The 12,457-nt window shown below is 42.4% G+C and overlaps 1 protein-coding gene across 3 annotated transcripts in view; it reads right to left on the bottom strand.

The window, feature by feature from the left end:
• Positions 1–621: 621 nt before the first annotated feature.
• Positions 622–12,457, bottom strand: part of LOC311022796 (transducin-like enhancer protein 4) — a 33,767-nt gene continuing 21,931 nt past the window's right edge. For all 3 annotated transcript variants that reach the window (XM_084024350.1, XM_084024349.1, XM_084024351.1), the window contains exons 8-20: positions 12,169–12,185; positions 8,193–8,315; positions 7,286–7,339; positions 7,041–7,193; positions 6,462–6,594; positions 6,170–6,357; positions 5,276–5,352; positions 4,936–5,185; positions 4,560–4,807; positions 3,809–3,956; positions 2,115–2,265; positions 1,249–1,325; positions 622–881 (exon numbers count right to left, since the gene is read on the bottom strand). In XM_084024350.1, the coding sequence (XP_083880476.1) occupies positions 774–881; positions 1,249–1,325; positions 2,115–2,265; positions 3,809–3,956; positions 4,560–4,807; positions 4,936–5,185; positions 5,276–5,352; positions 6,170–6,357; positions 6,462–6,594; positions 7,041–7,193; positions 7,286–7,339; positions 8,193–8,315; positions 12,169–12,185 (1,727 nt within the window). In that variant the 3' untranslated portion in view covers positions 622–773. The remainder of the gene's footprint in view (positions 882–1,248; positions 1,326–2,114; positions 2,266–3,808; positions 3,957–4,559; positions 4,808–4,935; positions 5,186–5,275; positions 5,353–6,169; positions 6,358–6,461; positions 6,595–7,040; positions 7,194–7,285; positions 7,340–8,192; positions 8,316–12,168; positions 12,186–12,457) is intronic.

Below are 12,457 nucleotides of genomic sequence, written 5' to 3'. Positions count from 1 at the left end.
AAAATGGAGAAAAATATCAATACTACATTAAGATGTCACATTTACAAAAGCTGCACGGCTCAATCAAAACGGCGATTTGATGCTAGTATGTGCAGGAAGTTGATACTGAATAAGGTTGGATATACATGTTGAGTGCATCTCGAGAGATAAACGCTTCCTGTCTGGGGGGGTATATGGGGATTTGGAACAAGCTTGGCAGCAGACTCTGAACAGGTCAGAACAACAGATATTTACATTAACCTAATATGAAGCCTCTCAAGGGTTGCCATGTTAATGTTAATGTGCCGAATGGGAAGTTCTCAGAGAAAATATTCTGGTGTCAGTCGGGAATGATCCGGCCTCGATTCTGAAAGCCTTCAAGTACTCACAAAGTACGAAGGGGCAAACATGCAAACAACTTTGCTTGTGTTGTAGCTGCTTGTCCGTGCAAATGCGTTGGTAAAAAAAAAAAAAAAGTATGAATATAGGCCTAAAAGTGTGAAGGAATGTTATTTGTCCAACGCTGTATCAACAGTAGCCTCTCCAGATTCAGTGCACATAGACATGCACTCATCTTCACAACGAGCCACTCGGTAATAAAAAAAAATACAAATAAAATAAAGAAAGTCTCTGTGCTTGGCTCTGCTCATTCGGTTTGATCCAGCTAAAAAGGTCAGGTTCAAGAAAAGACTCAGTCTTTTTGGTTAGTTCCATTGAAAATCCGTTTTATACACATTGTACAGAGGCGGAGGAGGTGCTGCAGAGTGCCCGGCTGGAAGCGTGGCCCTGACCTCCTAGTAGTTGACCTCGTAGACTGTCGCTTTCTTATCTCCTGAGCCCGTCACAATGTACTTATCGTCTATGGAGATGTCGCAGCTCAGCACCGAAGATGACTCTTTCGACTGTAAGGGGAATAAAAGATGTGTGAATATGTGCAAAGTTTACTGAGAAAAGGGATGAAGGCCATGCGCACGTAGCAGGCGGACAAAAGCCATGATTTAATTATCTAAGTCTGGTACACAATATTGTATACGTAAAAGGTAAATTGCAGTGACACGGTCGACTCCCACTGCAACTTTACCTTTTTCATTTCGGGACTCCGGCGAAGCAAATGTTTGTCCTTGAGATAAAGTGACCTTTTACTTCAGGATTTCTGACTTTGTTCTATTCAGCACTTTCACTTGTGTGTTTATTTATTTTTATTGAACATCTTGCAAAGAACAGCTAAAAGGTGTTCAATGTCTGTACTGTATATTTTGTGCTACTCACCTGGAATATGCTGGCTCCATACGGGGTTCTCCACGCATTGAGCAGATTGTCTTTCCCTGTGCTCACAAACCACTTACCTGCAGAGGATGACAAACCACATAAGGCAACATCAAGGACAAATATTACATTTGAATCATTACCCCATTAGCCAAGATTCAGATAGAATTAACTTTAATGGCAATTTAAGTTAACCGAGTCGAACGCATTCCCATTCACACTAATTCATGTACTGAATTTAAAAATATCTAGAATAAAAAGCTTTTGCTAAAACACGAGTGATACTAATGGACACCGACACATTTAAGATGAATATCATTATCTGGTCTGAAGCTTCAGCTGATAATTCATATGACAGTTAATCACAATAACTGGCTCAAACAAAGCTCGTCTTGACTTGTTGCTTAGTAATGTCCTAAGAAGTATATGAATGCCATACAACCATATTTTCAAATAATATTTGAAATGCAGAAGACATGACAGAAAAATGCAAAATACTTGCATCACAACTATTCATACTGGTGCTGATTCATTTTAGCAAAAGGCTCTGACTGAATTTGAATCAGGTAAACTGTTACGTGGTGTAAATTGTATAGGGCTTTTATTGTGAAAGGTAAGAATGGAAGGAGTGGATCCGGTTGAAAATGTCTCCTACATCAAGCTGACACATTTAAACACATTACGCACCACACTATTAACCTGTAAAAAGTAATTTCCTCGACTACTCAACATATGCTGAAGAGACAGTTACCATCAAGTCACACAGAATTTCCCCAAAACTTGGTACAAACATTCATTTTTTCCCTTCCTTTAAGCTCTTTTCTAAAACAGATAGGAACACGTTTGAAGACAGAGTTGTTGATTCTTACCACAGTGAGCAAATCTTAGTGAGAGCACACAGCTTTCATGCAGGTGGAGCTGGTACTTGTCAGGTTTGGTGACGTGTAGAACCTCCACATTATTGTTCTCCATCCCGACCGCCAGCCACTCGCCCGTCGGACAGTAACCCAGCGAGAAGATCTGCAGCGGAACCAAACAGTTATCTGTTATGGGGTTTATAAATATAATACACAGCCATCTCTTTTTACCGGTCACGACGGCAATGGTATTGTTTGTCTCTGTGTCATCATGGCAAAATGTACTCTAGTAGAAAAGATATTCCCCCTTAAAGTAGCATGTTTTACGCATGACGTTGCCATTGCGACCGTCGTAGACGTCTAACTTCCATATAAACTTAACCAACTTACAGCAACACACATAGCCTACTTACTGAGATGAGGTTTTGCAGTCATACTAAAATGAGCAGTGGAGTAGTAGGCTAATATAACAAAGCATAGAAAGCCGGAGTAAATGAGTTTGATGAGTCACAACATAATGCTTCATTTTCACACACTTCTCACAGTATGAGACCTGTTTTGCTTGGTTGATTTTCTGTAAACAGCGTAGCATTAAAGCATCACGGATCAAGCAAGCTAGCTCGCTACCTAACATGCAGCTGGCTAGTTAGCTAGCATGCTAACTCCACCATGTTTTAATGTAAGACACAACCACAATTTACGTCCAAGCTGACGTGTTTGGTCACCATAAAAAATTGACAACAATAGCCATTTTCTTTCAGTCAAACGACCGTGGAAACGATTCAGTGTCCTCCTATGTGTGTAGTAAAGTGGGTTCGAAATAGATAAAGATAGAAATGGATAAAAGATTGTATTTGTCTGCAGGAGTGGCCACTGATATTAACATATCCATGGATGCTTGCAAACGTCTGCAGTACCATTTTCTAAACCATCATTAGCATTTCATACATATCTGTCAAAACATGTGGCTGTTTGGGTTTCAGTCAAATTGGGCGTGCAACATCCTGCCAGCGGTGCATCATGAAATGAGTTGGGTGAATGATTAAGTCAATTCTCATTTTTTGACACAAATCAGAACAATATATTTCCAGATGACGAAGAAAACTGGTGCCTTGATCAACCAAATCGCTGGTGAGTGCTGAAGTTGTTGTTCAGGGGATGGAGACGGTAGTAGTACTGATATTATGGGATAGCATTATGGACTTTCTAGGCCATGTCTCTCGCTGTCTGCCCTGCTCAACTCCTCCTGTGCACACTGAGATTGTGAAATGGGTCTTTTCAGGAAAATTGCAGTAATGGCCCATTATTGCTGCACTTCTCTTCACCTAAAAAAAAAAAAAATCCTACCTGCCAGTGTTAAAAGGTATTTCAAGCACAGTGCATGAAACCAGGGCTTAGTCTGACCTTTATGGTGGGTTAAATATCCTGAACTGAGCTCGTAAATTACAGCAAACCTGAGAGGGTAATCGCAGATGGCTGGTCCTGAGATTTTCTGCAACATGTGCATTTACTTTAACCATCAAATAATACAAAGTAGTGCAAAAGTAAACCTAACTTACGGCCAACTAATTCCACTTTAGTGCTACACAAACTATGATCCAAGCAGACATTCAGCAGTTCAGAAGTGTTGGAGCTCTTTGAACAGCGGTAGGTGTAGTTGCAGTTGTAGAAAGGATGTGTTTGTGTGTAATAAGCGTCTCGGGTACCTGGGAGGTGAAGTCGTGTTGCTGCAGCTGCCGTCCCTCTCTCAGGTCCCAGGAGCGTACGGTGTTATCCAGGCCTCCGGTCCACAGCTTGGTCCCATCGTTCGAGATGTCTATGCAGCTGGCTCCATCAGTGTGGCCCTGGAACTGCCTGCAGAAACCACGTAGGATTTATTTGTTCTTCTAAAAGCAAAAGGCCCCAGGGTTGCATGTTTTTTTGCTGAAGTTTTACTTGACGTCAGCCACATCATCACCTGATGGAGTGACATCTATGATACCAATCGCACACACTCCAAATAGCCTTAATTATAATGTAATTGTCAACAGCGGGCATTTTTGTATAGAAGGCTTATAGTCTAGAAGTTTGTATGAGTGGTTCTTGAGAAACACCACAGGCCTAACAATGATTTCAACCGGCACTGCATTTGTATTCACAATGTCAAAAAGATACATGGATAGAAAAAGATGAAAAAAGTTTACACTTCATAATTCAGTGAACAACAAACAGCATGCAAAAGCTTTTTGAAAATTATCTGCTATTTCAACTTTATGTTCTGACATATCAGTAGGCCTTTAAAATGGCTGTCTGGACTGGATTGTGAACTTGTTGGTTGTCATTGGTCGTTGTAGCTATTTCAGGTTCATCTGATGAAGTTCTAACAACTGTTTTTAAGTTGGTAAGGCATTCAAAGTGTGGTTTATTGTCCGGCACTGATCAAAACCCTCACACATCGCCCCTCCCCCGGCTCCATACCTAACCAGAGTCTGATTGTGAAGATCCCACACGGCTATGTTTCCGTCAGAGCAGCAGGAAAAGCAGACCTTGGAGTCTGGGCTGATGGCCAGAGCGTAGCACGCAGGTGCCGATGAGGTTAGTTCAGCCTTGATTCGTGGCGTTGGTGTAGCCAAATCCCAGATTGACAAAGTACTTGCCTCGCCTCCGACGATGAGAGTCCGCCCATCCGGAAGTAGCCGGCAGGAACGGATGTAGTTATCTCTGTTCTAATGTGACAGACGCACGGAGGCAGTTTTGTACTCATTAAAGAACAAAGTATCAATGACATAGACAAGTTGCTGCATGCAGTACAGTTTTAACCATATATGAAGTAACATTGGGTCAATGCACTCACAAGACAGTCCAGCTGGGATACAGGGGTCTTGTTTCCCGGGTGACTGATGTCCCACACCTTGACGCAGCCCTTGCCGCCGGTGTAGACGTGACGCGTGGGGTTACTGATGGTGACCGCACACACCACCTCCCCGTGGCTGAGTGTATTGATCTGTCGCGCATGGCGTGGGATGCCAGGGCCGATCAGCGCATCCGGTGGGAAAGGCACAGGCTGCATTTGTCCATCAGCGCTCACGTGGAAGGAGTAGGCTCTAGAGGGAAAAAAAGAGATGTGGAAGAGTGGGGAAAGGTACGAAAGAAAGAAAAAACAGGATTTTGTTTGACAGAGAGTGGAAACATACGGTTTCCCACCAGGAATGCCCGACAGGTTGGGGGGAAGGCCAGGGACACGTATGTGATGGTGAGGATCGAATCCCACCTGGAGAATATGAGAAAGAGTTTAGAATACAATCAACCATCAACAAAGACAGCATAGAAAACACCAGGGCTGCTGTGTTTCACCTGCAAATCACCAAATCAGTGCTGACTGAGCATCCAACCAGAGATAACATATTTACTAGCCTCCCAATTAAACAATACACGGCACAGATTTCCATATGTTTAGGACCATTTTTTAAACTATAATTTCCTTTGATCACACAAATGGTGTCAACAGCTGTAAATCCAGTCAAGGAAATCACATTTAAAATAATTATAACAGGAATGCTTATAATGCCATGCTTAAAGGTGTGTCTCTATTGGCATTGAATATTAAAAAGTATGATTTCTTGAGTGTATAAATCACCTGGACATAAGAATCGTTGTGCTTTTGTTACCTAAGAATGAGCCATCTACAAACAGAGTGGGTCCTCTTCACGGAGCCGACTACACTGTTTCTACAGTAGCCCAGAATGGACAAACCAAACCCTTACAGGAGAAGTTTCAGTTGCTTGCAATCTCCAAACTTACAACTAGATGCCACCAAATCCCACACACTGCACCTTTATGTGTTCTCTATATGACATTCAAAGCATAGGTAATATAGCAGCTACTGTCAGCACTGCTGTAGGTGTTTGCACTGTTAGCTGCGAACTGCTGGCTCAACCGTCGCCATGTTGAGAACCATGTAGGGGCAATAGAAATGCTGTGAATTTCATATTGAGCACCTTTACATTTAGTTTTTTTGTAGGCAAACCAAACTCATACTTTTGGTATGTATGTATACAATGTGGACGTGTTTGCGTGTGTTTGGGTACCACTTGTGTGCGTCCATAAGCTGCCACAGCAGCAGCGGCCACGGCGCTCATCTGAGGAGAAATGTTATGCAGGCCGGTGTAGGCTGCTCCAGCTACACTCAGCTCTCCGTTCATACCCGGGTGGGGAACCATTCCAAAGGGACTGGGGTACGAACAGGGCACTGCCAGCGGCGTACGGAGACCAGGAGCTGCAAGACATGGCACCGTCTGATACAGTCTGTGACATTTGCATCTGAGGGCCTACAGTATATGAACGATGTATGCTGAGAAGTGTTGCGTTTGAGAAGCTCACCCAGCGCCTCAACTCCTGGCGGTTTGCTGGGTGCAGACCTCTGTCCCGGGGTGGAGGCGCTGCTGGGTGTCGGGGCGTCAGAGCGGGACGTGGGGGTGCTGGACTTGGACACTGGCGTTGTGGACTTCTCATTCTACAACACAGAAAAAAGCTTTAAAAATCACAGCCTGTTCAAACACTAGTCTAAACAGGGACTTGAGATGGAGCGGTTATCTCTTTGCAGAAGGGCTTAAGAGCTAAATGACACGCAGCCATTTAGAAATGTCATAGCAGAGCAGAACCATTAAATAATACAGGAACTATTCATGCTGTGACTGAGTTTATGACTCATAAAATTGATATTCTATAAAAATGTATTACATGTTAAACGATTTCTGCACCAGATACAATCCAGCGTTTTTCACCTTTATCTTGCCTTTTATTTATATTTAACTTATGGTTTATCATCTTCTCGCCAACAGGAGCCTTCTGTAACACCAGACCACTACATTTTATTCCGAATGCATAAAAATAGAAAACTACTCCTGAGAAATGATGAACAGGAAGATGGGATAGCTATAGTTACCCCCGATGACTCACCAAATTAATCTCTTTGGATTTGGATGAGGGCGTGCTGCTGGAGGAGGCGACGGAGGACGGACTCAGCGGAGCATCCTTCTTCGACAGGCGACTCTTGTCCAATCCATTCTCCCGAGGCGAGTGGGCGGGACTTCCTCTCGGAGACGCTGGATCCTGTTGTGGGTGAGCGCAGGCAAAGATGAGAAGGAAGGTTGGATTTTATTTCTTCAGGCCAAAAGAGGCCGTGCCACTAAACTGCTTTGTACCTCGTTGGAGACATCCACCACCAAGTTGTCGTCACTCTTCTCTCCATCGCTTTCCTGGACACATAGAAGCCACACTTGACATTTCACTCTGTGGTGAAAACATTTTCAAACATTCTTGTACAGTACAAATATGTATAGCAATTGCATGTGTGTTTCATGTGCCCAACACTTTATTTTGACTAAAATGGCTCAAGTTCAGTGGCTGAAAACTTCTGCTGTAGGTCCACTTTCTGGGGTGTCATAGGGAAAAACATCAACCTAACAGATAATCAGTGCTGTTTTTCAAATTCAATCTGTCATTTATTTGAGTACATGAGACAGACAGGATTTAGTTAATGCACTAAAATATTACTATTTTCTTGGATAACTCCTTTTGTATTTTTGCATGTTTTTATCTATTCGATGAAGCGGTCAAAATGGTTCCATTGTGTATCATCAACAAGTCAAAAACTATGAAAAGCTGAGTTCAAATCCGAGTTACAGACATATGTCAGTTATCTTTCTCATTTCTCACTTGATTTATTAATCTCAGTAAACATTGTAAATATGAGTTTATGGTCTCAATCTATAGTTTCAAGTCTTCTTCAATACAGCACGATGGTAATTTGGTAAATTATAGTCCCATTTACAGTAAAATAGATGATAAAACAGGGTGATTGACAGGTCGCTGGTCAGGGGGGTTGTTGTGTCTGTAACATTTTCACAGTTTGTTTCAATCCATGAAGGTTAATTGTAACATTTTGGTCACTAAAAAAAATGTCTTATTCAGCATTCTGTTGAAATTAGCTCCACCCTCCGCTGGTTGCAAAAGATCAAGATGGTGACGGACCAAAAAAGGCGGTCCGCAACGACATCCAATCCATATACATTCTGCACGTCAGAAAAGGTAACATTCATGTTGACTCACGTAGCGTGTCGAGGCCAACTCCTTATCTTCTGTCTTCTGTTTCTTGCTGTCGGAGGAGTAATCGCTTGAACTCCTGTGCTTCTCGCGGGACCGAAAGCTGGCCGAGGGAGAGACAGATGAGCTCTGGAAGAAAGAAGAACCATATTGGAGATGGAAAAACATTCCTCTTCATTTTAAAAAGGCATAAGTGTCTAAAATGTCTCATTGATGCCGAGTGCACATTTAAATCTTTATGTGTTATTGCTCTTGAAAAACCTCCTTTGTATTGGATGGAGGCAGATAATAACCCAATACCTGGGCAAATTAATCAAAAATCTGAATGACATCTCTTTTTTACATCTCTAATTTCGGAAAATCAACTCTTTAATACCAAAAAGGAAATTGCAGGAAATGAAATGCAGATGCTATTGGGCTAAATCGTTGCTTATTTCAATTGAAGTCTACTCTATAGCTTACCACTTTAAAAGAACATAGCTGAGGAAATGAAACATGCAGGTTTAAGATGGCTTAGGCATGTCTGAGTGGATCCCTAAAGTGGCTGTAAAATGAATGCAATCTGAGAAAAGCAGAACTGAGCAAAGAACAGGGACTTTCCTTTTCTTTCTAAAGACTGTGATAGCTTGAGGGAAATTACTGACATCGCTACAACTTAAATGCTACCTCAATGTGTCAATACTTCTACTTTGAGCAGATTTAGGACAAATCTGGCCTAAGAGCACAAGCCAGGCAGCAATGTACACAAAATGTTTGTGTTTATGAGTAGATAACCCTACTTTCCACTTGATTTATTACCTCAGGAAACATTGTTAACATGAGTGTTTGGTCTCAATCTCTAGTTTTGCTAATCTTCTTCAATTATGTTTATTTAGTAAATCATGGTTCCATTTAGATTAAAAGAGGATGAAGCAGGTTGGCATTTGTCGCCATTTGTCAAATAATCAATCTGCTTGTTTTTGTCAAAACAGCTTCAATAAGCCAAATTAAAAGGGGTGATTGATGATGATGATTGATGTGTAATATAGCCTGCTTGCCTTCCCCCGATTTCATATTTTTTGGAAATGCAAACTTGTGGGATGTGTACATAAAGGGCTCAAAATGTCTTGGAGTGAGCCCTCAAGGACTCGACGATTTGACCCCCCTGTGAGTGTGGATATTCGGGCCGTTGTCGAACAATACCAAGGCGGTGCTGCATCCTTGACAGTTTTGACATCGCCATCATGGCTCGAAATCAGCAGCATTATTTCTGTCTGATATGTGATCAGCGGGTTGATCCATTGACGTCTCTCTTAATCAAATATGGCATCTTTTAAATAGCACGACTGAAGGATTAATCCTCTTTGAGAAGCAAAGATCAAAATAAGGTCAACGAAACATTTCCCCTCTTGCTCGGCCTGTTCCCTGCTGATCTCTCTCTCCCCCCCTTCTCATTGGGAGGCGCTCCTTACCCGGACAGAGAGAAGAAAAATAAGGCAGGACCTTTAACTCGACCTTTCCACTAACTCACGCTTGTAACCTTTCCACTGCCCTTTGCCGTGCTGCAAGTGTTGATGACAAAGACTCTGTGTGCGTGTGTGTGTGTGTGTGTGTGTGTGTGTGTGCGTGTGTGTGTGTGTGTGTGCGTGCGGTCAGCACTAGTACCTGTTTACATCTTAGTACTCTGTATGTGCAAACAATGTTGAGATGTCAGTGTGTACAGGTGTCTCTTCTTGAGTGAGACAGAGCAGGTTGCCCCCCTCTCTCCATACTGATTAGATTAATTAGTCTGCAAATTAGCTCTTTGAAAAACATCAAGGCAAATTAATTTGGCTGCAGGGACAAATGAAGGCTCCGCCGGCTGTACAAGCACAGCGCGTGTGAAGAAGAGCCGTGCGGCGTGACTGGGTGAAAGCATTCATTTGCAAGCACATCATAATTATATCTGCCTCCCATTTCAAATTGATTCTGCACGTCCCGATAATGATACCTGTAACCTTCACTGTTTTGCTCACTTACGGTTCTAAACTTTGGCGTCTCTCGTGTAACGAGAGGCCCAGAATGACCGAGCTTGTTAAATACCGTGAAGTCAAGGCCCGTGATCCTCAAGGTTACATATCAAAAACAAATTAGAGGGGAATCAACTCTGGGAAAGCCTAAGAGATGTCTCCAACATCATCATGATGATGATTCTTTTACTTTTACTGTTAATTTGTGTTTGGTATGCTCGATCTACCCAGGGAAATATCACTGATTGCTCTCCTTTTTTCAGCAACTTCCTGCTCACAATCACACAGTTCACGTCCAGCAAGCTCCGCTTGAGCCCTTTCACTTCCATGGCCTGAACATGGGGATGAATACGCTACACAAAAACACTATTCATACCAGCCATGAATTTGCAACAGTTGACACGTTAGATTCACCCAGACAGATGTCCAACTGCCAAGTGATTTTACCTTGAATTTCTTTTAATTGCAACTATTCCTAACCGTCTCCTTTCATCACATAATGGACTGCCAAGGGAGTATTACAAATTCACACACAAAAGAAGCGGGAATCAATGGCATTGACAACTGAACCGACAATTAGCTTCATTACATAAGTGCATCCGAAAGGCCCGAGGAGGGGCAGTCCTTGAACGCACCGCGACTACATAATGAACTGTCTGTATCGGCAACAATAAGCATGTGGACTCACGTGTACGTCTGCACCCACCTGCACCTTTATCGGTGCGCGAGGTGCTAACGCCAAGGACATTAAGGCACAGATGTTCATGCAATCCACACACACACTGTACCCTGTGGACTGTTGCCAAGGCAACTGTAGACCACTGACAAGGGGCTTATTGGTTTCATGAAGTGACTGTTGGCTGTGTGTGTTCTCACAGGGCGCTAATGAAAGGCATTCATCATTCTGGTTTCTCTATCTTTACTACTGATTTCTGACGACAACCTCACACAAACACACACACACACACACACACACACTGCTAATCGCTCCCATCATGGTGCCTTCAGCTGTGTGCGTGTGTGTCAGTGTGGAGGAGGATATGCTACATGGGGGACAGGAGATAACATATTAAACATTCCCCCCGTCTCCACCTACTCCAAAACACCAGAGAACACCCACAATCTGCAAAACTCATGTATGCATGTGTGTGTGTGAGACAGAGAGAGAGAGAGAGCAAGCTCAGGCTGCTGGAATAAAGAAATGCTAATCTGCTCATTGAGTATTCAACAAACCAAATGTTTGCCTTGAGAGAAAAAGCTCAGCTTAAGGGACTAATTACTACAAGTGCTGGATGTAATGTTGCTCTGTTGAACTGCCTCCTTCCTTCACTTTTTTTTTTACCCGCTTTTTATTTCTTTCTCTTTGTTTCAATGTATTTATATATCAGAATGGTATTTACATTATAATATTTTTTGAAAGTGGAATACATAAACCACTACCGGATCACAGGATGCTATTTTTTTTCTGGAGGATTCTGGACGTTATCAAATAATATAAAATTGATGAGCCACATTTACATTTTAACTATTACCACTTCATCATTAGAGTTAAAATTGTCATAATGGCATTTCAATTGTTGAGTTATGGCCCAAAATGTGTTTTGTGTGACCTTTAACCACCAAATTCTAAATCTGTTCAACTTTGACGTGGGTTGTCGTTTGTCCTGAGAAATCACACGATTATGAGATTTGCAAGAACATATTGGACCGGTAGACAGACAACCCTAAAAAACATAATGCCTGGCCGTGGCTGTAACAAATATTAGTCTTCAGCTACTAGCAGGCGTGTTGTGAATGAAGAGGAAGGAAGACGTGGTGGGGAATGATGACTGTAGGAGAAGAACATTGCTTTATGGCAGGTTGTGTCACTTTTATTTAATAAAAGAAAATCTGTTAATGGGCTTGGGCTGAGTGAGAAGGAATGAAACCACACACACACACACACACACACACACACACACAGTATGTAACAAAGAATGAAAGGAAGGACTTACCTTGACAGAGTCTCTGTCTGAGGAGGCGGAGGGCAGGAGACAGGGAAAAAATGACTAATTAAGGCATCTTAGTAACAAGCACAATAGTGCATGAGCATTGACAGACGGGAAAAAAACAGACGGATAATGGAAATGTCACACATAAACACATTACGTACACAGAGAAAGAGAAAGGAGAGGAATGTGGCTGATGGTGGATTGCCATTGTTACCAATTCTATGGCTTGATGATGATGATGATATTACCTGAGGTATCATTAATGCCATTAATGCCACAAAGCAGGGTTGGC

This window comes from Eutrigla gurnardus (genome assembly GCF_963514095.1).
Source record: "Eutrigla gurnardus genome assembly, chromosome: 13".
Taxonomy (NCBI): Eukaryota; Metazoa; Chordata; class Actinopteri; order Perciformes; family Triglidae; genus Eutrigla; species Eutrigla gurnardus.
Note: the sequence above shows the minus strand (reverse complement) of the source record. Positions and strands in the feature narration are given on the sequence as shown.